Below are 24,910 nucleotides of genomic sequence, written 5' to 3' on the forward strand. Positions count from 1 at the left end.
CACAAGGCGTTAATCGGATTTCCAAAATCATCTACAGGTGACAAGTATCCTGCAGCGCAAGACATCATTCTAAGGAAGGCGGGGCAGCGCCCGGCACTTCTGTGGGATGTGACGGCTGGGGCACGATCGGCGCTACGGAGGTGAAGCTGTCTACCAACCAGTGATCCGCCGTGGACGAATTTGGTGCATCCGGCGGAAATGCCAATGCCCGTCCGAGATCCAGCTTCACAGCATCAGGTGGGAATGAAGGGGTGCTATGATCCTGAAGTGGCACATCCGGTTGAAAAGGGACTTGATGTGTTGGCATTTGCGGTGGAACCGCATAATGATCCTCCAACCGAGGCGCGATAACCTGGTATGTTACGTCCGGCAGACTTTCTGGTTGAAAGGTGCCAAGTTCCGGCTCACTCACAGGCGGCGCAGGTGGCGGGTCAGGCCAGACCTTGTATAGATTCTCCTGATACCGATCAGACTGCATGAACCCATTCTTGGAGAAATGTATCCCGCAGGCGTTGCAGAATGTGTTCTTGCCCAGTGGTCCCCGACGGATCGTAGGCGTATGTGGGCCATCTAGACCGCACCAATAGCATCGCCAGCTATGACGTGGTTCTGAAAGTGCCAAACATCAGCAATATGCACATTGTTCCAAACAACGAGACGAGGGGCGCCGTAGGGATGCTGGCGATCAGGGCTTACCACTCGTTTCAGCCGTGCCATCCTCATTCCCAACCTTGACAACGTCCTGCGCTCCAAGCCCATCTGTGTCCCTATCATCTAGGGCTTGCATCTCTTTGATGATCTGTATAGTTTTCCGCATCATCTCCATTTGCCTCTGCTGCAGCTCCGGGTCGAACGCAGGTGGAATGCGCGGTGCGCTTTGCTTCGGGGGTGAGATCCGCTCCGCCGCTGCCACATTTGGGGACGAAACTGCCACAGGAGGAGCTACTAGCGGGTTGCCTACTGACCTTTGTGTGACCGAGTCAGCAAACTGCGGAGCTCGAATGGGTGTTGGGGGTAATGAAGTCTGAGGGGCAAACGCGTATGAGGTAGGGAAAGACGGCACCGTATACGGCACGCTTGGTGGAGGGACATATGGTCTGAAGTTATACATGCTCAGACCAGAATATGCCGGTAGGGAAGAAGGTGGGATTGATGCAGTAGATGTTGCAAACGGATAAGGATATTGTTGATGTGTGTAATTTGATTCCATAGAATACAAAGGGTGTGACGCCACGGGCGCTACTGGGGTGAAATTTTGCATTTGCGTTCCAGAATGCGATGGATGCGGAGTGTATGCTTGCTGCGGTACTGACGTCGAATTGACATGAGGTTGCACTGCATGTTGCGGCACGTCAGGAACATCCGCAGATGCATATCGTTGAATAGGCGCCGGGGCGGGAGACGCAGCATAGCGCTCGCGCGTGGGTGCTGGAGTAGGTTCTGGGCCGGGCGAAGCAGCGTATTCATTAAGATTGCTGCCGCGCAGAGGCGGTCGATTGGAAGCATATATCGAGTTCGTAGCGCGAGAGGGCCGGTCACGGAAGCCAGTTGATTGCGGGGTATCAGACCGCTGGGGATACGGCGTTGTCGCGGCAGTTGACGTATTGCGACCGAGTGTTTGACGGTGCTGTCTCCTCAAACGGCTGTTTCGGAAATGAGAATAAAGTGAGCGACGGAACATCGACGTGCCAAAAGGGCAATGCCACACATACCGAGTATTGCGCTCCTTCTCCTTGACGATCCTTTCGATATCTTCCTCGGTCAGCTCTCGTAGCTCCGGTTCCCATTCATCCTCCACATTCTCAGCTCGAAAGGGTCGGCCACGGAGAGGCGGCGCGGGTGTAGCATCGTTGTAGTTCATTCGAGCAAAGCACACCTGTTCGCGTATAGCATGTGCGATCACAGGCACAAACTCCCCTCCCACCCCCAAATCGGACGCTAGTTGTTTCGCAAAGTCCTCCGGCGTCATGGACGACGTCGAAAACAAAGGCCATTCGAACTGATCTGTCAAGTGGAGTGTTCCTACGTTCAGATCCAGCTGTGAAATGTCGAGAATCAGTATCATCGGTCAGGCTCCCAAATTCAGACCTATCGCAAGTGTACCTTGACAGCAATCCTCAGTTCCCCATACGCAGTCTCATCGTTCTCGTCAACCTTGATCCTAGGCTTCCCTTCTGCATCAGGGTCTTCCTCCGCTGCGACGCCATAGTTTTGCACCTGTCTTCGGATCTCCTCAGCGATGAGGGGAACAAACTGGTGGGCGTACGGTGAATCGAAATCATCCGCCAAAAGCGTCGCGAACTGCTCTGGCGTTATCAGTGTCTCTGGAGGGACACAAATCACCTCGGTTAGACATCTGGAGGCCTTCCTCAAGCCGGCGTTCCGCATCGCATCGCTGAACCACTACGGCATACCGTTAAGATTCCAAGTAAATTGGTCCCGTAACTTCACTCCTTCGACTTCCAAATCCAGCCGAATAGGCACAAGCTGCACCGTTCTCCTTGCCAAATCATGTAGCTGCTCCTTGTTGCTAATGGGTTCAACGCATAAGTTTCATCACCTCCTGACCATAGCTCCGATCGTACATCTTCCAAGCTGCCCTCATGAACTCACAAGTAGTAGTGCCGTGATCCTTTCGCCCTAGAGTGCGGATCGTTTCTATACTTGAAGTCACCCAGATACTCGCGCCGTGCAAGAGCCGCCCTCTGCTGCTGTGCCTGTAGCTCGAAGTCGTCGCTGTCGCCCATATCCGATAGAACTGCAAGACGGAACCGAACCGTTAGCCGTATGAAAAGACTTCGAAAGTCGTCGCTACGTTCAGATCAGGCTCGGATTCTCTCATATGCCACAAAATGCAGTTGATATCCCGCAGAGCAACAAACATTACAGCTGCGTTGTACATACCATAAGCCGACTGAGAGTACATATTGCGCGCCATGGTTGCAAGCTCCCGTTAGATAAATGTAGACAAGTCGTAAGGGCGCGTCCGGTGGAATGAGGTCGGCGCCGGCAACGTGAACGACTGCGAAGCTACACCGAAAAGGAAACGCAGATCCACGTCAGAGCCTCTATATGTACCGTTCTGGCCAATTCGTCTTATGTGCGTATCGCACGCAGGGTTGTTTTGAATTTGTCTTGGACGGACTCGGACGAATGCAGGCCAAGCGCAGACGGAACGCGTCTTGACTCTTCAACCTCGCACACCTAAAAATCGGAGAAAGGTGGCCAATGCTTCCTAGACTCCTATGCCTGCTTGCGCACAAGAAGCCGTTTGATCTCAAATTGACCGGCATCACTGTTTTGCAGCTTCAATGCATTGCACTATTCTAGCGACATTAATGAAGTTCGTGTTGGAAGTTGGGGTACGTTCTGCTTCAAGTGGCCGGTAGTCTTGCGCGCCTAAGGTTCTCTGAGGCTACGATGTCCAGGTGTCCCAGACCGCCTTTTGCAAAGGGTTCATCAACATGCTGTCGCAGTCAGAGGGCCGAGATTAAGGGAGCGGAAGAACGATGGAGTATTCGCAAGGAGTGAGTTTTCTTGAGGAGGTGTTTGGTATCGCCAAGCAGCTGTTGCGTATTCATGTCTCAAATCCCCAAATTCGCCTTGTCCAAACCCCCACAATGGATAGCAAGTTCGTCGAAGCTCGCTCAGCACTCTGAATGTCATATGAAAACGATTCCGGACGGAAGACGCATACCAGTTCCCCACATATTGAGCCCCAGACATCCCCATACAGCCCCACGCCGCGCTGATCCAAGATGTGAGTCCAAGTTCGACGGCAACCGCGCCTCCCTAGGGTTTGCCAGATTCCACGTCGCATCCCGCTCCCATGACTCCCTTTCCCCGCCTCCATCCACCATCTGCCCTGCTGAAAGATCCATGTCGCCAAAGCCTTCTGCTCCCACAATAGACGCTCCACAATCGACGAAGCAGCTGTACACGGACCGCTGATGATTTTGCACTTAATATTTTACAGGCGCACAAACATCCGGTCCACACAAAATTGGTATCGCACCACTCCCAACTTAACGGGAGGTGGCCTTAGGCTTGGGTGCGGCACCCTTGGCAGCTTGCTTGCTGAACTTGGGCTTGGGCTGAGCAGCGCGGGTGGCAGAGGACTGAAAGACAGAAAGAATAAGTGATCCCATTACATTATAATCCTCTCGAAACTCCGATCAACAAACCTTGGCCTTCTCGGTCTTCCTCTTCTGCTCGTCGGCCTGCTTCTTCTCCTTGGCCTGACGGAGAGCTTGTTGACGCTGGGCGGCACGGACCTCGGGCTTCTGGGCACGCTTGGCCTTGATGGCGTCCAAAGAGGCACCAACGACGGCACGCTGGGCCTTGACGGTACGGCGGGTCTTCTTCTTGGTGACCTCTTCAGTGATACCCTTCTTGTGGAGACGACGGAAGACAACGGTCCAGTCAAGCTTGGACGGCTTCAATCGCTGCAAGAAGTAGGACTCGCACTTTCCGTTGATAAAACGGTAGACCTATGCATCAAAACGCGAATGCCCTTCAGTCAATATCCAGTTTTGCGCCGTTCTCCCACAGCTCGACTATTTAACGTACGCGGCTGTCACCCTTGACGAAGATCTTCCCGTGACCGGGATAGATCTTGAAACCCGAGAAGTTGCAGAGCTCGGTCCTGAAGAAGATGCGGGGAATTATTGTGAGTAATTCGAATTGTGAGATCCGGTGTGAATAGAATTCCAGGACAATTCACAGTTCCACAGTCAAAAAGATTCCCTAAGCGACCGCATGTCTGCTCCGTCTCTCCTTGTGCTTCCCCCCTTCGCCGACACCGTCCGGTCGTATCCAAAATCCTCGCATGCTACAATCATAGGTTCATTCCCGGCGTGTCGCAATTCTACCCACGCCTTCCGGCGATATTCCCAACTCCTATAGCATTCGTCCGCATATTTTCTTCAAACAGTAGCGTGGCGATGAGGCATGTCGGCAATGTTGCGGTCGTTCGGTTCGAAATGGTACTGCCTCTCGCTCGTCGACTCCTCCATCGATCCATCCATCGTCGAAAGTCATTCATCCATCCATCCATCCATCCGAACGCTGCTGGCCTCCCTGCTTCCGACATGTAGGTTGTCCACGCCGCTTCTTTACCTCATGGTGGAATGGTGCTGGTCGATGTGTCGTCGCCGTTAGCTACTGTCCTACCCCGAGTCACTCAGACCCCGATGTTGATGCATTGTTACAGCTCGATTATAATTAGCGTATTTAAATCACGTGGAAAGCGCGTTCGAACGTTGACTGGGGGCATAAGGGAGGCTCCCGTCATGGATCTGGAGAGTTGCGACGGACCTTGGAGATTACCTGTGGAGGTCAGCCCTGCGTTGTTCGATGCTGTCGGTCTTACGTCGTCGTAGTTGTTCAAGCTTCCGTCCGCAATGCTACCCAAATCGCGTTCGCCGTTGGTCGCCCCCTGCAACCTCCGCCACCCATCCCGTCGCATCATCGCGAATCCCCAATGCAGTTCACCAAGTCGCCTTTTGGGCACAACAGGTCGCCTTTTCAACTGGCAATCCTCGCTAAGGCGACAGACACGGTATTCGCGTCGTCCGAAATATCAGTGGAACCTTCATTCGCGCTGAATAAGCCCTGTCATCGGCCTGAGGTCTTTGTCTCACCACTGTGGTTGTGCACGGGGATGAGTGAGGGAATCGGAATCGCGCTCGACGACACCTTCACAACTTAGAAGCTTCGCGCGAACCGTTTCTTCGCCCTACTTACCTAGCCGTGCGCACAGTCCTCCTCTATTGACGTCAGCCTGCAGAAGCACCCCAGAAACACTCCACAGAAACACCCTACCACCATGACTTCCGCGCTCGCCGGGCGGTCACGATAAGTGGCTCACGGGACGTGGATTGGCCGAATTGCTGTAAGATGACGTCCCCACCCTGAGTGGCTCAGAGGTTGCGGATTCGATGTTGGAGGATGATTCGGGTCCAATGAGGTGGGGAGGATGACTCGGAGGCGATGGTCAGTTGCGCGGCCTGCTGCTCCCTTTCGCGCATGTGACCGACGACTACACAGCGATGAAAGCAGGCGGAGAGCTTCGGCCCGAAGCCGAATTCCAGAGAACTAGGCGCTTTCATCCCCCTTTGCGGATATGCTGAGTCACACGTGCACCAGAATCCCCAGAAAAACGAAAGAATCGTCAAATGTGCTGGAGTCGATGGGACGATATGATCGTGCCCCCCATAAGCCAATCCCCCCATAAGCCAATTGGCTGATGGGGTGCACTGTCATAGTCGATTGTCCCAAGGGACGCGCCAATTCCTCATCGACAACGGAGACGATTGATGAGAATGACTTGGGTGAGGATGAGGATGCAGTAGGAGACTCGGATGAGAATGCGGAGGGTGAAGAGAATGAGGATGCAGTGTAGATGGATGGAGAGGATGGGGATCAGTCATCGACTCCTTTACGCAGGAAGACGAGGTTGTGCTTCTGAGCGGGGATGGGTGCGACGCCCGCGGAGGCACTGCAGCGGTCTTCACCAGCCCCACCGTCAAGAACTTGATGGGACTGATTCGCTGGGGCACCAGGAAAGGAAAGAGGCAGGAATCATTACACACGTTGGAGTCGAGAGGACGGTTACCCCAAGGCATGCGCAATATCTTCTTGACAACAGGTACGCGCCGAACACCATGCGGCATAAGCATATGCACTCTCCGATATCACATTACCTTCAGAAACCGCTTTGTTTTACCAATTATGCCAAAACGTGTTGGCGGTTCTCAAGGGTAGCTCACTGAACCGGGCAGTGTCAGCCGCCATTGAGCTTTTTCGGCTGGCGATAGGCAGGGGAACGCCGCTCGCAGCCACCTACACTGAATTGACAAAGAGGCATTCCGGATCGAAAGGACGGCGTCCGGAAAGCATTGCGCCTCGGGCCCAAGAACCCTTGAACGCGCCCGGAGCATCACCACGGCAAAGTATGAGCGACTCACTCGCGCAACCGCCTACCTCATCATGGCCACCCAGCATCCCCGAAGATAACGACTACTGCCAGCTAACCTGCTCTTGCAGACAGACGCAATCTTTTGTTACAATGTCCTCGTAGCCCAGTAGTGGTCTCACCGTCAATTCGCCGCGGGGGTCGCATGGAGGACGCAGATTGGCAACGGCTGGAACTCGATTTCAATACGATGGGAGCTTCGGCTGGACTGGTCGCCTGGGAATGACGGTGAGGACAAGGCGAGGACGCTGTCGTGCCGGATGAGGCAGAGGGATTGGTTGAGCAGGGGTATGAGGACGAGCAAGCGGACCAGAGATGGCCGTGTATCGAAAGACTTGCTCGGATATGGATATGGATACTGCTCAAATCCGTATCCAGTATCCGCAGATAGAAAGGTCTTGTCCATTCCCATACACAAACAGTAGACGAAAACTATGCGACATCGTACGGTGTCAACCACAAATTCCCAATTTGCGATATTGATAAGCCATAACCGTTGAGGTTCACGAACGCCGTGCGGTGGCTCATAATGGGTACTTCCCGGATTACAGCCACATTCCAGGAAGCCCGATACCCGCCCAGCTCCCTGGGTGCGCTCGCCTGCCGGAATAGAGGCACCGAGACTCGGGGTCATTTATCAATCGGAGAACCTCCGAAGAGCCAAACTCACACGGCGGCCCCTGCGAGGATGGCTATAACGTCCTGATCCGTTGGGGCGGAGAAGTAGAGTCACTTGTCCAAGCCCTTGGCATAGCCGTATCTCACTTCCCGAGGTTCAGAGCCGGAACTCCTACCGGAAAACGCTTCTGGTGGAACCCGCAGGAAAGTCTAAAAGCGAGAGCTCAGAGCAAGATCATAGCATGACCAGCAACAGATCCGATTTCAATTTGGAGCTCTCCGATTAGAACAATATGCAGAATCCAAGGTGACGTACGCCTAGGTAGCTACATACACACAGTGAAGGTAATACAAGTAACTATGTGCAAAAGACAACCAACGTTTGCTGCCATTGAGGATAGATCAGATGTTATTCAAGATCCCGGGTTGGATAGATTCCAATTTCTGGCTCAGCTCCGCCCACAACTTCTTCTGAGCGGCCACGCCTTCAGGCCTCGTAACCATCGGAGCCACGCTGCGAATCGGACGGAAGTATTAAGCGTCACAGCGCATGATGACAACACGGCAACTGGAAACCTACGGTGTGATGCGGCAATTGCTCAAGTACTGCCCATGGCTTTCCAGGCCGGCGTGGGCGGCATGAACAAGGGTCCGGGACCCGTATTCCGTCGATCGCGCCAGCGCGGCTTTGAGCAAGGTTACGCCCATACCAGTGATGCCACCAACTTTTACCAGCTCTGAGTGGCAAAGTCCAGGATTGAGGAAGTTGATGACCACGTTTGGCTTGTAGTCGGCGGGTTTATTGGCGATGACGTTCACCAGCTCACGCACAATGAAGACTTCTATGAGCTTCGATACGTTGTACCTGCAATCAACATCGTGAGGGGCTGCAGGTTGATTCTCGAACTTCAAGAGGATGCACCACTGACCTGTCCCACATTCTAGCGGTCTTCTCATCATTCAGTTTCTCAAAAATGTTGTCGGCCGCCTTTTCCGGGAAGCTGGTCATGAAGTGGACCTCCGACGATACGATAACCAGATGTGGAAGAATCCCAAACTTTTCAGCGGACTCCCTCAGTTTGGGGAGCACGAGAAGAGCCAATAAGAAGGTGCTGACAACATTGGTAGTGATGGTTGACTCGTCTTGCTCCGCAATTTTGAAATCGAAAGTAGATATCCCAGCGTTTTCGATGATGGCATCGAGCCGCGGCAGTTTTTCCACTCGACGGGCAAACGCTTTGACAGAGGCGTAGGACATCAAGTCAAGTTCCCATACTTCCACGTTCTTCTTTCCGCTAGACCGCTCGATGTCCTCCTTTGCAGCATTTCCTTTTGCTATTGTCCGAACTGCCAGAATGACTTTTGCAGCCCCCAATTTCGAGAAATAACGAGCGCATTCGAGACCCAACCCGACATTGGAACCAGTCACAATGACCGTCTTGCCTTCAGCACTCTCCTCCGGCTTAGGCAGTGAGGTGAAAAGCTGGCCGTAAACGAAACCCGGGAGAAAGCGTATGGTTTCCATGTTGTGTCGAACGGATCTGCGAGTTGGCCGTGGGAGGGATGGGCTAAGATGGGCGGAAGATGCGTTTCCTGCGGGCGCCGCAAGTTCACAAGTTCATTATACAGTAGGTTCGTCACTTGAGAATTGGATGTGATCGCGTGTGTCATCAAGCTGCCGAGCTGCGCCAGGTGAGGGCCTCGGTGTCAAAATACAAAGATACCAGGGTAAGGGATTCTGTCTTCGCCTTGCAAAACGGACACCAGGTTCCCCGACTGACACTGGCAAGCATCGTCTCGAACTCGCCATTGTAGTCGTCGAATTCGAACCAATACTTTGATTTTTCGCTTCCGTAAACTTCGTATGGCTGTAAAACAGCGATCGTACCAGTGTGCCGAGTCAGGGCGTGATACGAACGACAAGACCCTGCAATGGTCGCATGAGTCGATAACGTCCGGCGGGCACAGTCTCATTGGCGCAAACCGGGTATCATCGCGGGTTCTATTTCTTGATGACGATGTCCAGGCTTTTACCAAACTTGTGGCCGCACTCGCAATCGAACCTGCGAGGTTGAACATCATTCCGGGAGGGCCAGTTCGCCGCGCCAGGGCGCAGACATGGCTCGCACGAGTCTGCTCACCGGCTCACCGAGACAGCACCTGTACCCTATGCAGTACGAGCACCGGCATCCGATGCCGCGGATGCGGTGTGTATTTCCTGTTCATATTCGTGGTGAGGCATCGCAGGTGAACAAAGCTTGGCGTTAGAATTCAGCGTGACCTCGCAAGGTTGGCGGGTGTTGCGGGTCAGCTAAGTTCGCAGCTTGAGGGTTGGAAGCAAAGGATTTGGCGAATCAAGTCTGATAGGAACGATGACACTAGGAGGGTATCGTTTTGTGTTTGCGGATATGGGCAGCCGATACTTCTTGCGGCTCTCTCCTTCCTCGTTATTTTGCTGATCTTAAGCCTCAAACTTCGGGTGGCACACGCCACTGTCAAAACTTCTGAGGCGAATCCGTAGTGACCGCCGATGGTTGAACGAGGTTGCGGCTTGACCAGTGCGCGGCCTGGGATGCAACGCGGAGGAACCGCGGCTGTTGCGACCCATGATTTTGGCTCTGCTTCTGCATGTGATGTGCATGTGGTCGGGCTAAAGATTTGGGTCGGTATTCACCTCACCATGAGTCGGACTTGAAGCTTCTGCAATGCAGGCGCTCTGCCAGTTGATGCGGTGTGTAGGTAGTTGATGAGAAGGTAGGAAGGCTGCTTGGCCAAGAGAGAACCTCTGTTTGGCCCGCTAGGATTAGATTTGAGCTTTTGATCAAGCGATATCATGGCAAAGCAGTCGATCCAGGTCAGTTCTTTCCCCGGGTCTGGATGCTTCTGTGTTTCTAAGAAGGAAGCCTGAATTTTGGCCTCCGCCATCACCTCACTGTCAGCCTCGCTGTCGCTTTTGGTCTGCGACTTTCGCGCCGATGACAAGTCACAATGGAGCTCTTTGATATTTCATACGGTTTCTGTGAGGAACTCATTTGGAGCGTGGGACGCTCGTATTTTGATATATGGAGTTGGTACCTGCGACGGCTGCTGTGACGGTTGCAAGAAGCTGTGCAAGTACAAAGCTGTCGTCACATCAACTTGAAGTGATCACCGCCTTCTTCCTCCTCATTCTTTTCCCCAGTCCACATTTCAAAGCCTGATCTCACCCATCGTTGCCATCGCCGTTGCCGTCAAGTCCATTAGCCTTGAACTGTATTGGGTGGCTCGGCTGCTCTAGCCATTCCAGACCTTTGGCTCAACCTTCCAGCAACGATGCAGTTGAACGACAAGGCGGGTGTTGCAGAAGAACCTAATTTCCCTTTGGCTTTTAGAGTTGAAAATGGCCGTTGTTCAAATATCGCCACCCGCGAGACACATTTCCGGTGCTCGGGAACAAGGAAAGCTCCTGTTCTAAAAGTTAGGACCAAGTCATAACTCTTTCACACTGCTCGGCAGGTCTTCAGTACAAATGGGACGCGATGAACATATTGGGTCCGCCACCTTGCCACCGAGAAGAAAAGGTTTGCCCACGAAAGCATGCGAGGACGGAGATGGGAATGAATATGGCGGAGGGGACGGAAGTGGTCCGCTGGTGGAGGATAGGGAGCTCGAAAGCGGCCGCGTACATTCAGACAAATCGCCGCCGAATGAACGGAAGTCGGACCAGGCGGCTGCGGCACACCATCCTTTGTTATTGGGAACTTTGCGCACCCTCACGGGGCTGATTACCCTCGCAATACCGATCTCCCTGGCAGCTATCGGTTGCACCGCAACATGGCCACCTTTCGAGCAATTCTTCGTGCAACGCCTCGGCTGTCCGAATGACGATTGCAAGCTGCCGTATGGGGGAGGCTCGGCCGAAGTGAAGAAGCTTGCCGTGTACGGATTCTTTGGTATGTCCAGTTTCCGAGGCATGCACACATGTTACTGAATGGCTGGTTGCTGAATGGCTGGCGCGTAGGATGGTTCTTCATCATAGTCCTCTGCTGTAACTCATGGGATAATCCGATCTTGAAGGGGCGTGGCCCAACAAAAGACGAACTGGAAGCCGATCAGGGCGTCAACCTCAGTGGATGGATGCTGAGCAATGCGCCACAGCAGAGTCGCTCCCTCACTCCGAGATTCGTAGTATATGTATTTGCCAGGTTCTGCTGGGCGCTCTTCGACGTCATTCCCGTCTACTATGCTCCCACGGCGAACGCAAGCATTGGTCTGATCATTGCGACAAATGCCTTCTTCATCTTTTGGATTGGTTCCACGTTCCTATGGGGCCAGCATTCCCTGAAAGTCAGATTGAGATTAGCGCTCAACGGAACGGGAAACATGCTGGTGGGCTATCTTTTGTTCTATCTCGGCTTCTATATCACCCGAAACACGGGCCGGTTGCTATTGGTGGCTTCGGTGCTTACAGGGCTCGTCTACCCCGTCGCGAAACTTGTCGGTCTTACGTATGTCGTGGAGTCGGCGAAGATAGCATATAGCTGGAAATTGGAGGACGTGCTCGGGGGTGGGGCATCACATCTCCTCGGGTTCGCTTGCAATTTTAATGCGGGGTACGGTGGTGAGTGTCAGTCCGACGTTCCTCTTGCATAGTGGGTGCAAGCGCTGACCGATGCAATTTTTCTTCACATACAAAAGTTCCCTCCAAAGTAAGGATTGTCACATTTGCCACCGAACTAGAGTTCTGGACGGCAATGGTGTTGACGATATTTTCAGAGGTTGGACTCCGGCTGGGAATGGTATACATGAACGCTTGTTTCAGAGCTACGGGAGACGAGCAGCCGCAGCAGTTGGAGCCGCTGCAGAGCCCGGTGATGAGCGATGCTGACCAAGGAGAGAGTGCAGAAACGCAAGGAAGGGATAGAACAGACGCGGGCAATGGGTCCAAGGAGTTTCCTTCAAAACAGCTCCGGTCTACCCTGGGGAAGGGACAACGGAATGGGCCTCCGAAACGGACTACCGAATTCAGGCAAGAGCAACAAGTATACAAATCCGGGTTATTGACGGAAGCTTTGGCGCCGGATGGCCATCAAAGTCCCACAACGGCTATTGCCGGCGCATTTGAGGGGCCATCAGCTGTCATTCCCGCATTCCCGCCACCACCATCCCAAAGCTCACCGAAACCAAAACCATCCCCGACGCCACCACATTCACCAAAACGACCGACGTTGTCGCCTTCACATCGTTCCGTCAAACGTGGTCTTCTGTGCCGCCTAGACGAGCACATGCGTTACCATATCGTACAACGCATCAAAAACCCCGAGTTCCGGAGCCCGATGTGGTTCTCGTTGCACCTAGGCGCCCTCGCTCTGGGCGAATACATTTCGCTCGGTCTCACGTTTGGGCTGATCTACTTTCACGGCGACTCTGTTGGCCTTTTCCTCGTCGACAAACGCCTGCCATCCTCACAAGACTCGATATCTCCATCAACATCCATAGAGGGTTCATCGTTCAAGACGTCGTGGCAAGTACGGATGGTCATTTACTTCGTCCTGGAGCTCCTCATGGACGCGGGGTTGATTGTGCTGCAGCGCAAACAAGGCATATTGTGGGAACACCTACCCCCGTTCAACGCGATCGCGTATGTGTCGGGGTGGGCGTTTATGGGATGTACGATGTGTGCGTTCTTGACTGTGTATAAAGGATTATTGGAGACGTAAATGGCGGCCCGGTGGGAAGGTGTATGAGGAATTTTGCCTCGATGCATCAAAATGCAGCATACTATACGGGGTCTTTCTGATCTGGTATCTTCGTCGGCCTTTCAAAGAAATTTGCTCAGTCTAAGCGACGCAAACGAAAATGAAAAAAGAGGGAGTGACAGCGCCGGGCAACGCGCTGTCGAATTGGCAAATTTTGGGTGCAAAGGAAACGTTTCATGGGCACAGCGAGCTCCGGGTGAGCCTCCGTCGTCCGACCACAAGGATCAGGGATCGCTGATCCTGCGGGGCTGGGGACCTGGGGTTCGACCGTTTTTGAAGGCTGTGTGTGTGCAAACTTCAAGAGACCGACCTCAGGCGGGAGAGACGGGAAAAGCGTAGGCCCACATTGGAACGCACCTTCGACGACAAGCTGACTCCAAGTTCACACTTAGACCGCAGCCCCACGTTGAAACGGCCCGCTGTCTAGACAACACCACGAGAATCGAGCGAGAGGACTGCCCATTTTCACCTCACCTGCACGGTAGAATCAAGCGAAACTCCCCCCATTCAGTCCTAGGACAATCGCCGGGATCAGCGTAAAATGACCGGACCGTCGTCGCTGCTCTTAGCTGCTGCCACCTCCGCTGCTGTGTCCTCGCTCGCCGCTGCCAGCCCTGGACCAGGTCGCAATGTGACCATTCAGACCAAACTCTCGAAACGTGACCAGGCATGCCCTCAATCGACGGGATTCAATTTTGAGGCTATGGACGGCGACCTCGGAGGTGAGTCTTCCCACGGCGAGTGGGGCCAGGCAGAAGGAACGGTGTCAAGGGTGTCGGAGCTCGGGGCTTCCGGTTCTCTCATTCTCATTCACACTTACCAATATGCATCCCCCACTAGACGACTTCCTGGTAGCGAAAGCAGGTCCTGCGGTCGAGACCGGTAAGGACGCCTGTTCATGTGCGACTCTATGCAATGGCTCGCCTGCATGCGACTTCTTTGTCTGGGTAAGTTGACCCACTTGACCGTTTGCTGTTGCTGTTGCTGCTGTTTCGCCTCACTCTGGCGTCTGCTCTCTTGCAGCGCAGGGATGTGGTTCAGTGATCTTTTACTGACATCTCATATTCCTCCATTGCGAACCGCCAGACACCCACACCGTCCGCGTGCTTTATCAAACCACTGGTGACAAATCCCAGCTTTGTGACTGTTTTCGTCAACGCTCCTGGGCAGACTCGCCCTGGCGTCCTTGCCGATACCGCCAACTCCCCTCTCGCCGTTGGAGTTGTTCCTACGCCTAACATTGCGACTTTACAAGGATGCATCGACATGTGCCGCGCAATGCCTCGCGATCAATGCAGCATCATTAGCTTCGATAGCACTAACAACGCATGCTATCCCAAAAAGACACCAAGCCGCGTCGCCGGAAAACTGGTAGGATACAGATCGTCGCAAGTAGGTGCGACTACTTCGACACAAAGACCTCCTGTTCCTGCAACGACAACGAGCCCGGTTCCTACGACCGGAACGGGATCGAACGCTGGCACCGGCTCCAACGGTGGTGCGGGCTCGACGGCCGGTAGTGGAACGGACGAGAAGGGGAAGGCAAACAACAGCGGCAGCAAGTCGGGCGGGTCAGACGACCTGCTTAACGCCGGAGGAGGCAGCTCCAGCAAGGTGCCTCTCATAGGAGGAATCGCTGGTGCGGCTGTTATTGCTATCATCGCTGCCATCGTTCTCTATTTCTATCGGAAACAAACCAAGACTAGCGCTGCCGGCCAGACGGTGGCCGCATACTCAAACGGCAGCGCGCCATCTAGTCCAGCCGGAGCGGACACCGCCGGTGGGAGCACCCAAGCGATGGCATCCATTTCAGCTGGATCAGGAGCGTCAGCTGCACCTGGAGCTGCCGCAAACACCACTGGTGCTACGACTAGCGCGGGCGCTGGCGTAGCAGCAGCCACAGCAGGCGCCGCCGCCGTTGCTGCAACTCGACCGTCTACGTCAAAAGGCGCGTCACAACCCCCGCGTCTTTCGGACGTAGCAGCCTACAATCATCACTTGTCTTACCTTCCTGGCCAGACAGTGCTTCCTCATGCTGACCCGCACTACCACGACGAGCTCGCCATCCAACACGATCACGCCGCGGCCTCATCAGCAGCAGCTGCAGCATACGGGCTGCCGTATCACCGTCAGTCACAGCCTTATCCGGCTCCCGCGTCCCCTTATACACCTGGGGTTCCTTCCGGATATGCCTATGATCCATACGCGTACGCTGCTGGTGCCCCACAATCGCCGCATGGGTACGCATACCACCCGGCTCCCGCAGACTCATCCTCAGGCTTTTACCCATCGTACCCGCCCGGTCCCGCCGGACAACATGAATCATACTACGCAAACAGTCCCTCGGCGCATTACGGCTACATCCCCAACCACCCAGCGCACCACCAACCTACGGACGGGTCGTCTTCGTTTCCCCACGATGATGACGGTATCCCAGCTTACGAGACGCTATCCGCAGATCAGCTGAACGCTCCCACTGTGCACAGGCCCAATCAGTCGCCCGGCGCCACGGCCGGGGGCCCCGCCTCATCAACGCTGGAACCGCAATATTCCAGAGACTCCAAGACTCTTTACAGGAATGACAACTAATCAGAGAAGAGCAGACTTGGAGCTACCTCGTCCATCCCAATAGTATAGCTCGCTCTCCTTCGACAGACTTTCTCTCTGGCGTAAGAGTGATTTGGATTTTTTCAAAGTCCTATATGTGTTGTCGCATCCTGGCGTATTTGTTCATCTAAACCCCCACCCTCCCTACAAGACGTCTATTGTAGAAACGTCTCCTATTGTATCTCTTCGTTTAAGCACACCCAAGTTCTTGCGTTTTCCCACGAAGGAAATAGTCCCATCTCACATGCGAAAGGAACTGCGCGTAGTGTCCATGTCGATGTCCGTTGGATGTCGCGTTTTCGGACAAACCTCGCGTTTTCCCGCTAGCCTTTTTTTCACTCGCACTCAACCCGTTCGTCTGCCAGTCGGAACCCTCGAAACATACTGCAACACAAAGCATACAGTGCCCTCACCTTCCGACACTATCATACATTCCCTCCCTGGTGGCTGACGCTCCTCCCCAATGGACAAATTCGTCGTCCGCACCAAACGGCTGAACGCAACCACACCACCGGGCACCCCACCAAACAAAAAACCCGCCCTGTCAACCGCTGACCTCCTCAAACCTTCCGCCGCCAATCGGGCAACGTTCAAGACCCAGCACTACACAAACCCGGCCCGCGGCCACCAGGATGGGAGTGGCGGTGATAGGGAGAAGGCGAGATCGTATATGGCCGCTAGGAAGGCAAAACTACATGCGCAGGGTCCGGAGGCTGTAAGCGGAATGTTCAAGGGGTGTTGCTTTTACGTGAATGGTGGGTACGGTTGATCCAAGTTGGGCTTGTCTAAAGCTGTTCTTTCGTGAGTGCGGAGGAATACAAAGACCCCACCCGGAGACAACACCTCCAGTCCTTTTCGGGATTGACGGATGTTTGCTTGGAGCTCTATATATACACAGTCTAGAACGGCATGTAGACAGCTCGGTTCACGCCCCTCAGACGTTCTTACGGCATTTTCGTTTCATTGCATCCCACAGGATACCAAAATGGCGTCTCGGATCTGGATCTCCGGGCCCTCATACAACGACATGGGGGCACCCTCTCGATCACGCTAGGCATGCGGACAGTGACGCACATGGTGTGCACGGCATTAGCCGGCGGAAAGACGCAAAAGCTCCTGGCTGGCCGGAAGCCAACAACACTCAGGATCGTTCGTCCTGAATGGGTGTTGGATTCCGTGAAGGAGGGAAGGAGGTTGCCAGAACGTGGATATGGGGTGATAGGGGCCGAAGACGGTATGTATACTGGTTACACATCTGGACAACGCATAGATATCACTCTTGAGCTGTGTAGTCTTCCTCGCGGGACCATGTTTAGGAAGTCTGACATGAAGATCGCTTTCGGTACTCTTGCACAGGAACAGGCATAGGAATGAATATTGGCTCATCACACGACTAGTAACATTACCGCATACGGGCCACAGCACTTTCTAGATCATCCCGCGGCGACATACAGTACTACGCCAATGTCGCGGAGACGAGTTTTTTGGCGCCTTTCAGCAGGTTATACCCGCAGCCCAATTGAGCATGTGGAAAGATTTTTGGTACGGAGAGAAAGTGGAGGATTCGCCTGTGGAATTCGGATTGCGCACTGAAACGATCGGTGATACTACTCGATCGATTAGACCAAGGCGTTCTCGCCAACAGCATCCCCACCCAAAGCAGCTGAGGGTGGAATGCGAAGGAATACTGTACATGTAGACTCCGGAATACCCAGGCACGGCCGAACGGTCTTGCGAGCGGATGAGACCAGCGAGAGGGTGCTGGGTTGGCAGCGCGTGCCATCCAGGAGAACTCACAGATTTTCTTCCAGACAGTAGGGTACCAAAGAATACTGTACTATACTGTACATACATAGAAGTTACAGAACAAGCGCAATACTCCCGAAAACGCTGACAAATCACCAACGCGATCCCATTTTTTTTTTTGCACACGCAACGTGGAACTCCTTCGGAGGCCTGCACAAGTGAGATTTACCAATGTGCGGAGCACTCGCCGATTGTCACGTTTCTGCTTAGTATGAGGAGATGATGCTCCAACCCCATGGGTAACCAACCACCCCGTGATTTCCTAGTACCTACTCCTGAGACAAGTCACAAGGTCCATCGTTTTTTCTTCATCATCTGAGAAGCAGGTCGCGCCCGGACATTCGCCGCGATCGGGAAGCATTGGCAGGAAGTGCAAGGAACATCCTGCCTCGAAGCGAGCACGACTTCGGATAACAGGCCTCCTGGCCTCAGGGATGGTCGCAGCAAGACCCACCCACTCGCTGGCCATATGACGGTAATCAATTGTCCACTAACGGTCACGGACCCACGGTGCCAGCGGTGCCGGCCTGCCGTCCGACAGGTCCCAGAAAGAACGCTCTCAGGTTTCCACGTCCCCGGTTGATAGTCTGAATCATACTGTATCATGTACAGTACACACACGTTCTGTTGAATGGAAGTGCTTCAAATCGATCAAGGGTCGTCTCTCGAGGCTTTGGAGTTTGGACTCAGGTTTATGTAACGTCATTCATCAGGAGTTTTTTTTTCTGACTAGACTCCGGCTACATTTTGAGTGTCGTGATCCTTGATCTCGTCGTGTACGGTGATCATTGTACACGGTGACTCGGAAGTTCCAAGTGCCGAATGCGTGCGACCGTCGTAACATACTGTACTATGTGTACATTATATATATATAGTCTAGGCGGCATGGACCACCTCGAAGCCCGGTCGCTCGTTCTACAGTAGGCGCACGCAGTTGTAACGCTTGGAAAACGTGATGGAAACAACAGCGGGTTCCGATTCCCGAACGCGTCCAAAGAGATTTGTGTGAGATCACTGATTGTTCGTCGACCGAAAACGTGTGTGAGTGTGCTACCCAGTGGCCTTCGCAATGTGTACCAGGCCATACCTTCCTGCACCTCGGCGGAGGTTTGGAGGGCCGCCTTGGGGGATTTCGACGGCGGTTGGAAGCAGGATGAGCGAGACCGTCTTGAAGTCTGAACGTATAAAAATCGGCGTGTCGGAGGGCGTCCTCGGCTCTTTCCTTCACGAAACTACCAATATCGTCGCAACTCATAAAGCAGCATCGATCCCACAAACTTCGTCATGAAGAACATTGCTATTGCGCTCGGTGCGGTCGCTTGGTCGGTTGCCGTCGGCGTTAGCGCTGCCCCGGTGTCTTCTTTGGTGCCCGGAAAGTGGTTTGATCGCGTATTGACTGTGGTACGTGGTCCAGTCGGGAGAAGAGCAAAGTGTTATTCATCGTGCGACATGTACCATCGCTGACACTGGTTCGCAGGTTTTTGAAAACACGGACTACGACGCCGCCGTCACCAACTTCAGCCCACTCACGCAGCTTGCCGGGGGCCGACTCCTCACGAACTACGACGCTCTCTTCCACCCGTCGCAGCCGAACTACCTCGCTCTGCTCACGGGTGACCGCTCTGCGTGGTTGGACTCGAACGTCAACGTTAACAAGAAGAACCTTGTTGACCTGCTGGAAGCCGGCGGCATCTCGTGGAAGACGTACCAGGAGCTATACCCCGGTAACTGCTTCGCAGGCGCAACCTCCGGCAAATATGCAAGGAAGCACAACCCGTTCATTTCGATGGACAATGTGAGGAACAACCCCACCAGGTGTGCCAAGATCGTCGAGGCTGGACAGTTCCAGAAGGACCTGGACGCTGGGACTTTGCCTCAGTTCATGTTCTATACGGTATGTGATGATACCTCTCAGGCTCTTGGGGACGTCCAAGCATAGGATGCCGCATTGGGCCATGTAAACCTCTACCCAATCTAATGTTTCCCGAATTCCCATCTCCTCCTCCGTCACGTAGCCTGACCTGAACAACGACGGACACGACACAAGCCCCGAGACGGCCGCTGCTTTCGCGACGAAGTTCCTGGGCCCTCTTCTGAAGAACCCTACCTTCATGAAGAACACGTTGGTTGTCGTTACCTGGGACGAACGCGAGTCATTCTTCGGTCGCAACCAGGTTGCCACATTCCTTCTCGGGCCCGTCGTGGCCAACACTGGAGGCGTGAGCGGCGGCCAGGATAACACGAAATACACCCACTACTCGCTGCTGAGGACGTGGGAGGACAACTGGAGCCTCGGCAACCTGGGTACCAACGATGTTAAAGCCCAACCCTTTTTGGGTCTGGCCAGGTCTGCAAAGTAGGAGTGTGGACGATAGATTGGAATGGGGCTTGTCTTGTTCCTAAGTAGAAGTTCGTTGTTTGCAAGTCATACACGTAAATTTCCTTTCGGGGATGTCAATGTACTAGTAAAGTGATTATACCCATTTCTTGCTTTCATTCGTACAGTGCACAGCGTCGCCTAGATCCGATCTATGAACTCCTCTCCATAACTGCCAAATTGTGCTTTCTCTGAAAGCAATTCTGCAACGTATTGGGTACGATGTCTAGAAATGTTACATATGACATATCGCTACGGAAATCCAAACTAGGCTACGGAGAAGCTCGAATCTATGCAAATATAAGACCGCTTTCCTTACGCCGTCCGCTTCGCGCCTACAGCAAGCCTATCCGCATTATCAACAGCTTTCCGCGCATTATCACGATACATCACAAAATGGCCCTGCAATAACGCCGGACTCAAAGAACTCTCTTCTTCTTCCTCGCCGACAGCCCTCACCAAGCCCGCTTTTTCTACAAACCGCGTGGCCAGGGCAACTTCCCCGGGGTAGAACCGCAGGAACATATGCTCGGCTTGATGTGCGTCCACGTTGCCGAGGTAGACTTGCACGTCGACGCGCCCGGGGCGGATGAGGGCTGGGTCGAGGCGGTCTATGTGATTGGTGGTCATGAAGATGATGCGCTCTTCGGAGGAAGTGACGCCGTCGAGTGCGTTGAGGAGGCCGGAGAAGGTCACCATGGATTGGAAGCTAGTGAATGATTGAGACAGAGAGAAAATGCATAAGTAAGATGGTGACGGCAGAGGAGTTTAATAGAACGGGTGTGGAAGCTGGAATGGGTCCACTTGACTTACCCCTGTTTGTCCGTTTGCGCGCGATTCGCAAATGCAGCGTCCACATCTTCCAACAGGATAATACTCCGTGGTGGACAATGGTTGAGCAGATGGCTCAGCCGGTCATCGGTCATACCCCGCTCGCTGAGGTTCATGACGCAGATGTTGTACTCGAGCTCGCCTGCAAGGGCTTGTATGAAGCTAGTTTTGCCCGTCCCAGGCGGTCCGTAGAGCAGGTATCCTCTCCTATATGGTATTCCTGGGTGGATAGATTCTGTTCAGAACTCTTGCATTACGCCCAGTCGAGTGTGTCTGTGAATCACGCATCCTCACCTCGGTCAAAATACCACTTTCCACCGGTCATAAACGATTTCACGTCATGCAAGATCGTATCTGAGATTCCGTCCGCAAGGACGACCGACGCCAGCGGCCGTCGCTTCCTCGGGTTCCCAAACGGCCTCCAATCTGGTCCGTAGCTCGTGTAAACGACTGTCTTGCCTTCCTCCTTGGCAAGCGCGTTTGTCTTGGCCTCCTCCAACATCTTATGAAACAGTTTCCGGTCACGGCTTAGCGTTGTCAGCGTTATCGTTTCCCAGGGAGTGCCGGACTTCAGATCAATCATGTTGCGCTCGCGTTGTCGCTCCACCTATGGAAAGCCGTGATGCTTCGTATTAGCACTTCCTGCTCGGCCCTCAGCACATCCAGCATTCCCAACCCGCCGGTCATCCTGCGCACCTGTATCCATGCCCCCTCGTACCGTATGTAATGCCTTCCAGGCCCGGGCACCAACGCAAAAGTACTCGCAACGCTCCCGTTATCCCTCCGCACAAACGACGTTTCCACGCTCAACTGATGCGCGTTCCGCCGTGCACCATGATGGCTCATCCACTGCAGGAACCATGCGTAGCTGGTGTCTTTGCTGGGTATTTCCAGGGTGACGAGGAGCCGCCGCCGGGCAAACGTCACTCCGTGCACCGCGCCCTGTTTAAGGAGCGCTAGCCCTGCTGTTACGCCTATAAGACCAAATCTTCAGGAGACCATATAAGAAACAAATCAGTTCCTCCGCCGCTGTAACGTATATGCACTGTTTTTCGAAGCGTACCCGGCCGAAAAATAGGGGTTGTTGGTGAATGCGTCGAAGAGCGTGGGACTAGCTCCCGGGACTGCTCCGGCGGCCGCGCTTCCTGTTCCAGCGGCTGCTGTTCCTCCAGCCACTGGAGCGGCGGTCGGTAGCGGGAGGACCATTTCGGTGTGGCGAAAGTAAGGTGTTCTGGTTCTTCGGAAACGGCGTCCGTGCGTAGCGTATGTATGCGCAATTCCCAGTTGCGAGCAACGACTTCCGACGGACGCGCTTGACGCTCCGAGTTCCCTGCGACAGTGCCCTTTGGAAAACCCCATCGCCTTTCCGCACCCTGCCCTCCCTCCGTCTCGCTTCGCCTCAAGTACTGTACAGTACATACAGTACCTCCGCACGCAGCAGCTATCGGCGGGCAAGAGACAGAGGTCTCCTGCATTCCTGCTCCTCGTTCATGACCACCCAAAGCTCCTCGGAGCCACCAGGGGCAACCACAGCATCACCCACAGCACGCACGTCACCACCAGACACCATCACGACGGACGGCCTGAACGAGATCAAGCCCGAACCGCTGAGCGGGCCCGGGCCCGACTCCTTCGATAAGCTCGCTCTCGTCGCCTCACCGACTGCTCTGTCCGACAACGGCAACCCTCTGCATGATGACGCTGAGAATAAGGACGACGACGACGACGAGGATGAGACCGCGCCTCAAGACCGGTTGTTCGAGGACGCGTTGGAGCGGCATTTGAATCATCTGCTCATGTTTGCGGCGGCTGTGCAGGGCGTGCAGGAGGAGAATCAGAATGATCTGTGGTTGACGGGTGCCTTGTGAGTTGGGGAAAGAAGAGCTGTGAAGGACTTGGGTTTTTGCTTCGAACAACTCGGTGATTGAACTACCTACTTTTTTTTTCCAGAAATCAGCTGGCCGACGGACTAGGAGAGCTGGCTGGACTGTCGGAATCAATCGGGCATGAGCTACCATGGGCACTGACCGAGTAAGTTTCCCATCCGTCCTTAGCATATCGCGTTGCTCGCCATCTTCGCCACCCATTTGGGTTTCTGGCTTACGCTTTGCTTCTCCCCAATCAGACAAACGGACGCAGGCGGCAACCCAATCGACACAATGCACGAATGGGCCAAAGCCCTCCTCGACAAGAACGCTAACATTGCTGGACGACTGCAAGGCATCGGGGCATTGAGGGACGAGCTGCGCAAGATGCAGCAAGACGCGGACGTGGGTGCTCCAACGGCTGTGAACGCGATGCCCGTGGGGATAGCTAACGGCGATACGACTGATCGGCATGACGGATGACGATGCGGGGGGTGGGAGTGGAAAGACGGAAGAGGGGGAGACTTGCGGGAACGGCGTAGCACAGTCGACGTCGGGGCACGCCAAACGGCGACCATATCCTCCTCTCTTTGGGCGGCAACGGAACGGATATCTGTTTCTCTACGCCTCCTCCACCGATGCACGTGATGAATCACCGTTGCGTTCAGAGCATGGGGTGGCGGAGGAGATAGGTGTTGGAGCCTTGGAGAGTGAATGGGCCGGGGTTGGGGGCGATGATGCAGGTTGTGGTGGGGGTGAGGGCGCTTTGGGGAGCAAGAGGACGCGAAATGGGGCGCTGGCAAACGGGGCAGTATGAGGCGGTCGCGTCCCGCACTCGATAGGATATGCCTTCATACAGTATCTTCAACGGGCCCCCCACATACGTTCGACACCTACCACGATACAGGCACGGTCTCACCCTCACGTCACGCACACATCCCCGCATCCACAACCAGCCCAACGAACCTCACAGGCCATTCTCATCCCCGGGAAACGTATTCCCACCCCCCGCGAGACCCACGCAAAGCCGGAGCCTGCGGACCGCGGCATCACAGCACCTCCCAAGCATCAAGCCCCTTCCTCCCGCAGTAAACGCAAAAGTCGAGCGAGGCCCACCCCGCACCCCGATCCCCATCCTCGGACATTGTCCACCAGGGCTGCCTGGTATCAGTCTTGGGCAACCGGCGATGCAGCGGAAGGGGAAGGCGGACACGTACAGGACCCATGTCTGCACAACCCTCCTCACCACCCACTCCCCGCATGGTAACACCCGCTCCGAATCCACCGTCCACCCCGCAAATAACACAACACAACACAACACACGCATTCTCCCCAACTCGGCAGAAAAACACCCGCACAAACGTACGGAACGACACATAACGTGATTTCACAGAACCAATGTGACACCCCCTCTTTCTGGCAAAGGATAAAATGAATGAAATGAATATCACCCAATGATGTTTTGGTGGGGGGCGTTATGTACAGTTACGAAAAAAAGACAGTTTCGCCGCAAGTTCCCCCGTCTTGCCCATTTCCAGTTCCCTCTGCGCGGATTCAACCCGGTGTGTCGCGCGGGCAGGGGTAGGGGAATATACAGTATAGACAGTATAAACACGCAAACTGAAAGGGGGTGTGCCGCGCGCTCCCTTCGCTCCGGTCATGCACCCGCATCCATTCCGATTCGGACGTCTGACGGGGGGGGGGGGGGGGGGGGGGGGGTATGGGTATGGGTATGGGTATATATGCGGGGGGGAATCACGATATCCCCATCGCTCCGCGGGTCTGCATGGGGGTACACGCTTCCAGTTCGGCGTCCTCCTGCGGCTCGGCCTCGGCGGCCTCGCCCAGCACGCCCTTCAGCACGCCGCCGACCACGCCCCTGCCCACGCCCACGACGCGGCCGACGATGCCCGCAAACCGCTCGTCCTTCCCCCGCCGCGCGTCCACCACGCCGCGGATGCCCTGCAGAGCCTCCGCGCGGTCCCGGTGCGAGTCCGCGAGCTGGTGCGTGAGGCGGGTGAGGTCCGTGCGCAGACGGAGGGTCGTGCGGCGCGAGGGGCGCGGGTGGCGTGTTGTTGTTGTTGTTGTTGGT

The 24,910-nt window shown here is 54.6% G+C and overlaps 10 protein-coding genes across 10 annotated transcripts; 6 read left to right on the forward strand and 4 right to left on the reverse strand.

Moving 5' to 3' along the window:
* Nucleotides 1–807: 807 nt before the first annotated feature.
* EV422DRAFT_146468 (uncharacterized protein) lies at nucleotides 808–3,160 on the reverse strand. Its single transcript, XM_053064858.1, has 7 exons — nucleotides 2,905–3,160; nucleotides 2,614–2,758; nucleotides 2,415–2,530; nucleotides 2,104–2,324; nucleotides 1,713–2,038; nucleotides 1,110–1,643; nucleotides 808–1,024 (listed from the first exon to the last, which is right to left on the reverse strand). The coding sequence occupies exons 1-7, from the start codon at nucleotides 2,936–2,938 to the stop codon at nucleotides 958–960; spliced, it is 1,443 nt and encodes a 480-aa protein (XP_052929405.1). The 5' UTR covers nucleotides 2,939–3,160; the 3' UTR covers nucleotides 808–957.
* Nucleotides 3,161–4,025: 865 nt separating this feature from the next.
* On the reverse strand, nucleotides 4,026–5,123 carry EV422DRAFT_549740 (ribosomal protein L24e-domain-containing protein; the record flags this gene model as incomplete). Its single annotated transcript, XM_053071730.1, has 4 exons — nucleotides 4,026–4,118; nucleotides 4,185–4,490; nucleotides 4,570–4,645; nucleotides 5,119–5,123. The coding sequence occupies 4 exons, from the start codon at nucleotides 5,121–5,123 to the stop codon at nucleotides 4,026–4,028; spliced, it is 480 nt and encodes a 159-aa protein (XP_052929406.1).
* A 1,124-nt stretch (nucleotides 5,124–6,247) lies between these two features.
* Nucleotides 6,248–7,401, forward strand: EV422DRAFT_503285 (uncharacterized protein; the record flags this gene model as incomplete). The annotated part of the gene is made up of 4 exons (XM_053068333.1): nucleotides 6,248–6,377; nucleotides 6,404–6,649; nucleotides 6,711–7,063; nucleotides 7,090–7,401. The coding sequence occupies 4 exons, from the start codon at nucleotides 6,248–6,250 to the stop codon at nucleotides 7,399–7,401; spliced, it is 1,041 nt and encodes a 346-aa protein (XP_052929407.1).
* A 437-nt stretch (nucleotides 7,402–7,838) lies between these two features.
* Nucleotides 7,839–9,211, reverse strand: EV422DRAFT_514721 (uncharacterized protein). Its single transcript, XM_053069266.1, has 3 exons — nucleotides 8,524–9,211; nucleotides 8,175–8,459; nucleotides 7,839–8,108 (listed from the first exon to the last, which is right to left on the reverse strand). The coding sequence occupies exons 1-3, from the start codon at nucleotides 9,117–9,119 to the stop codon at nucleotides 7,997–7,999; spliced, it is 993 nt and encodes a 330-aa protein (XP_052929408.1). The 5' UTR covers nucleotides 9,120–9,211; the 3' UTR covers nucleotides 7,839–7,996.
* Nucleotides 9,212–10,905: 1,694 nt separating this feature from the next.
* EV422DRAFT_600692 (uncharacterized protein) lies at nucleotides 10,906–13,293 on the forward strand (the record flags this gene model as incomplete). The annotated part of the gene is made up of 3 exons (XM_053073684.1): nucleotides 10,906–11,526; nucleotides 11,595–12,194; nucleotides 12,272–13,293. Exons 1-3 carry the CDS (start codon nucleotides 11,103–11,105, stop codon nucleotides 13,291–13,293), a joined length of 2,046 nt encoding a protein of 681 aa, XP_052929409.1. The 5' UTR covers nucleotides 10,906–11,102.
* Nucleotides 13,294–13,599: 306 nt separating this feature from the next.
* On the forward strand, nucleotides 13,600–16,189 carry EV422DRAFT_514728 (uncharacterized protein). Its single transcript, XM_053069267.1, has 3 exons — nucleotides 13,600–14,054; nucleotides 14,173–14,279; nucleotides 14,419–16,189. Exons 1-3 carry the CDS (start codon nucleotides 13,874–13,876, stop codon nucleotides 15,919–15,921), a joined length of 1,791 nt encoding a protein of 596 aa, XP_052929410.1. The 5' UTR covers nucleotides 13,600–13,873; the 3' UTR covers nucleotides 15,922–16,189.
* Nucleotides 16,190–16,228: 39 nt separating this feature from the next.
* On the forward strand, nucleotides 16,229–17,351 carry EV422DRAFT_146756 (BRCT domain-containing protein). Its single transcript, XM_053064860.1, has 3 exons — nucleotides 16,229–16,694; nucleotides 16,916–17,173; nucleotides 17,232–17,351. The coding sequence occupies exons 1-3, from the start codon at nucleotides 16,403–16,405 to the stop codon at nucleotides 17,267–17,269; spliced, it is 588 nt and encodes a 195-aa protein (XP_052929411.1). The 5' UTR covers nucleotides 16,229–16,402; the 3' UTR covers nucleotides 17,270–17,351.
* A 1,339-nt stretch (nucleotides 17,352–18,690) lies between these two features.
* EV422DRAFT_146713 (phosphoesterase family-domain-containing protein) lies at nucleotides 18,691–20,252 on the forward strand. Its single transcript, XM_053064859.1, has 3 exons — nucleotides 18,691–19,146; nucleotides 19,223–19,639; nucleotides 19,761–20,252. Exons 1-3 carry the CDS (start codon nucleotides 19,030–19,032, stop codon nucleotides 20,103–20,105), a joined length of 879 nt encoding a protein of 292 aa, XP_052929412.1. The 5' UTR covers nucleotides 18,691–19,029; the 3' UTR covers nucleotides 20,106–20,252.
* A 185-nt stretch (nucleotides 20,253–20,437) lies between these two features.
* On the reverse strand, nucleotides 20,438–22,159 carry EV422DRAFT_491574 (BCS1 N terminal-domain-containing protein; the record flags this gene model as incomplete). Its single annotated transcript, XM_053067547.1, has 5 exons — nucleotides 20,438–20,831; nucleotides 20,936–21,173; nucleotides 21,248–21,560; nucleotides 21,650–21,941; nucleotides 22,017–22,159. The coding sequence occupies 5 exons, from the start codon at nucleotides 22,157–22,159 to the stop codon at nucleotides 20,438–20,440; spliced, it is 1,380 nt and encodes a 459-aa protein (XP_052929413.1).
* Nucleotides 22,160–22,443: 284 nt separating this feature from the next.
* EV422DRAFT_563760 (uncharacterized protein) lies at nucleotides 22,444–23,301 on the forward strand (the record flags this gene model as incomplete). Its single annotated transcript, XM_053072105.1, has 3 exons — nucleotides 22,444–22,817; nucleotides 22,904–22,984; nucleotides 23,079–23,301. The coding sequence occupies 3 exons, from the start codon at nucleotides 22,444–22,446 to the stop codon at nucleotides 23,299–23,301; spliced, it is 678 nt and encodes a 225-aa protein (XP_052929414.1).
* Nucleotides 23,302–24,910: the final 1,609 nt, after the last annotated feature.

This window comes from Fimicolochytrium jonesii (genome assembly GCF_025526975.1).
Source record: "Fimicolochytrium jonesii strain JEL569 chromosome Unknown EV422scaffold_2, whole genome shotgun sequence".
In the NCBI taxonomy this organism is placed as follows: domain Eukaryota; kingdom Fungi; phylum Chytridiomycota; class Chytridiomycetes; order Spizellomycetales; family Powellomycetaceae; genus Fimicolochytrium; species Fimicolochytrium jonesii.

Bases quoted from the DNA above. Each gene is read 5' to 3' on its own strand.
- EV422DRAFT_514721 (XM_053069266.1), bottom strand. From the start codon at position 9,119: ATGGAAACCATACGCTTTCTCCCGGGTTTCGTTTACGGCCAGCTTTTC. The intron at 8,460-8,523 runs GTCAGTGGTGCA...TGTTGATTGCAG, and splicing joins ACCGCTAGAATGTGGGACAG to GTACAACGTATCGAAGCTCA. The intron at 8,109-8,174 runs GTAGGTTTCCAG...TCCGATTCGCAG, and splicing joins AGCAATTGCCGCATCACACC to CGTGGCTCCGATGGTTACGA.
- EV422DRAFT_146468 (XM_053064858.1), bottom strand. From the start codon at position 2,938: ATGGCGCGCAATATGTACTCTCAGTCGGCTTATG. The intron at 2,759-2,904 runs GTATGTACAACG...TCCGTCTTGCAG, and splicing joins GTACTCTCAGTCGGCTTATG to TTCTATCGGATATGGGCGAC. The intron at 1,644-1,712 runs GTATGTGTGGCA...TTTCCGAAACAG, and splicing joins GAGAAGGAGCGCAATACTCG to CCGTTTGAGGAGACAGCACC.
- EV422DRAFT_146756 (XM_053064860.1), top strand. From the start codon at position 16,403: ATGGACAAATTCGTCGTCCGCACCAAACGGCTGAACGCAACCACACCA. The intron at 16,695-16,915 runs GTGGGTACGGTT...TGCATCCCACAG, and splicing joins GTGTTGCTTTTACGTGAATG to GATACCAAAATGGCGTCTCG. The intron at 17,174-17,231 runs GTATGTATACTG...TGAGCTGTGTAG, and splicing joins GGTGATAGGGGCCGAAGACG to TCTTCCTCGCGGGACCATGT.
- EV422DRAFT_146713 (XM_053064859.1), top strand. From the start codon at position 19,030: ATGAAGAACATTGCTATTGCGCTCGGTGCGGTCGCTTGGTCGGTTGCC. The intron at 19,147-19,222 runs GTACGTGGTCCA...ACTGGTTCGCAG, and splicing joins TTGATCGCGTATTGACTGTG to GTTTTTGAAAACACGGACTA. The intron at 19,640-19,760 runs GTATGTGATGAT...TCCGTCACGTAG, and splicing joins CTCAGTTCATGTTCTATACG to CCTGACCTGAACAACGACGG.
- EV422DRAFT_514728 (XM_053069267.1), top strand. From the start codon at position 13,874: ATGACCGGACCGTCGTCGCTGCTCTTAGCTGCTGCCACCTCCGCTGCT. The intron at 14,055-14,172 runs GTGAGTCTTCCC...ATCCCCCACTAG, and splicing joins TATGGACGGCGACCTCGGAG to ACGACTTCCTGGTAGCGAAA. The intron at 14,280-14,418 runs GTAAGTTGACCC...GCGAACCGCCAG, and splicing joins CATGCGACTTCTTTGTCTGG to ACACCCACACCGTCCGCGTG.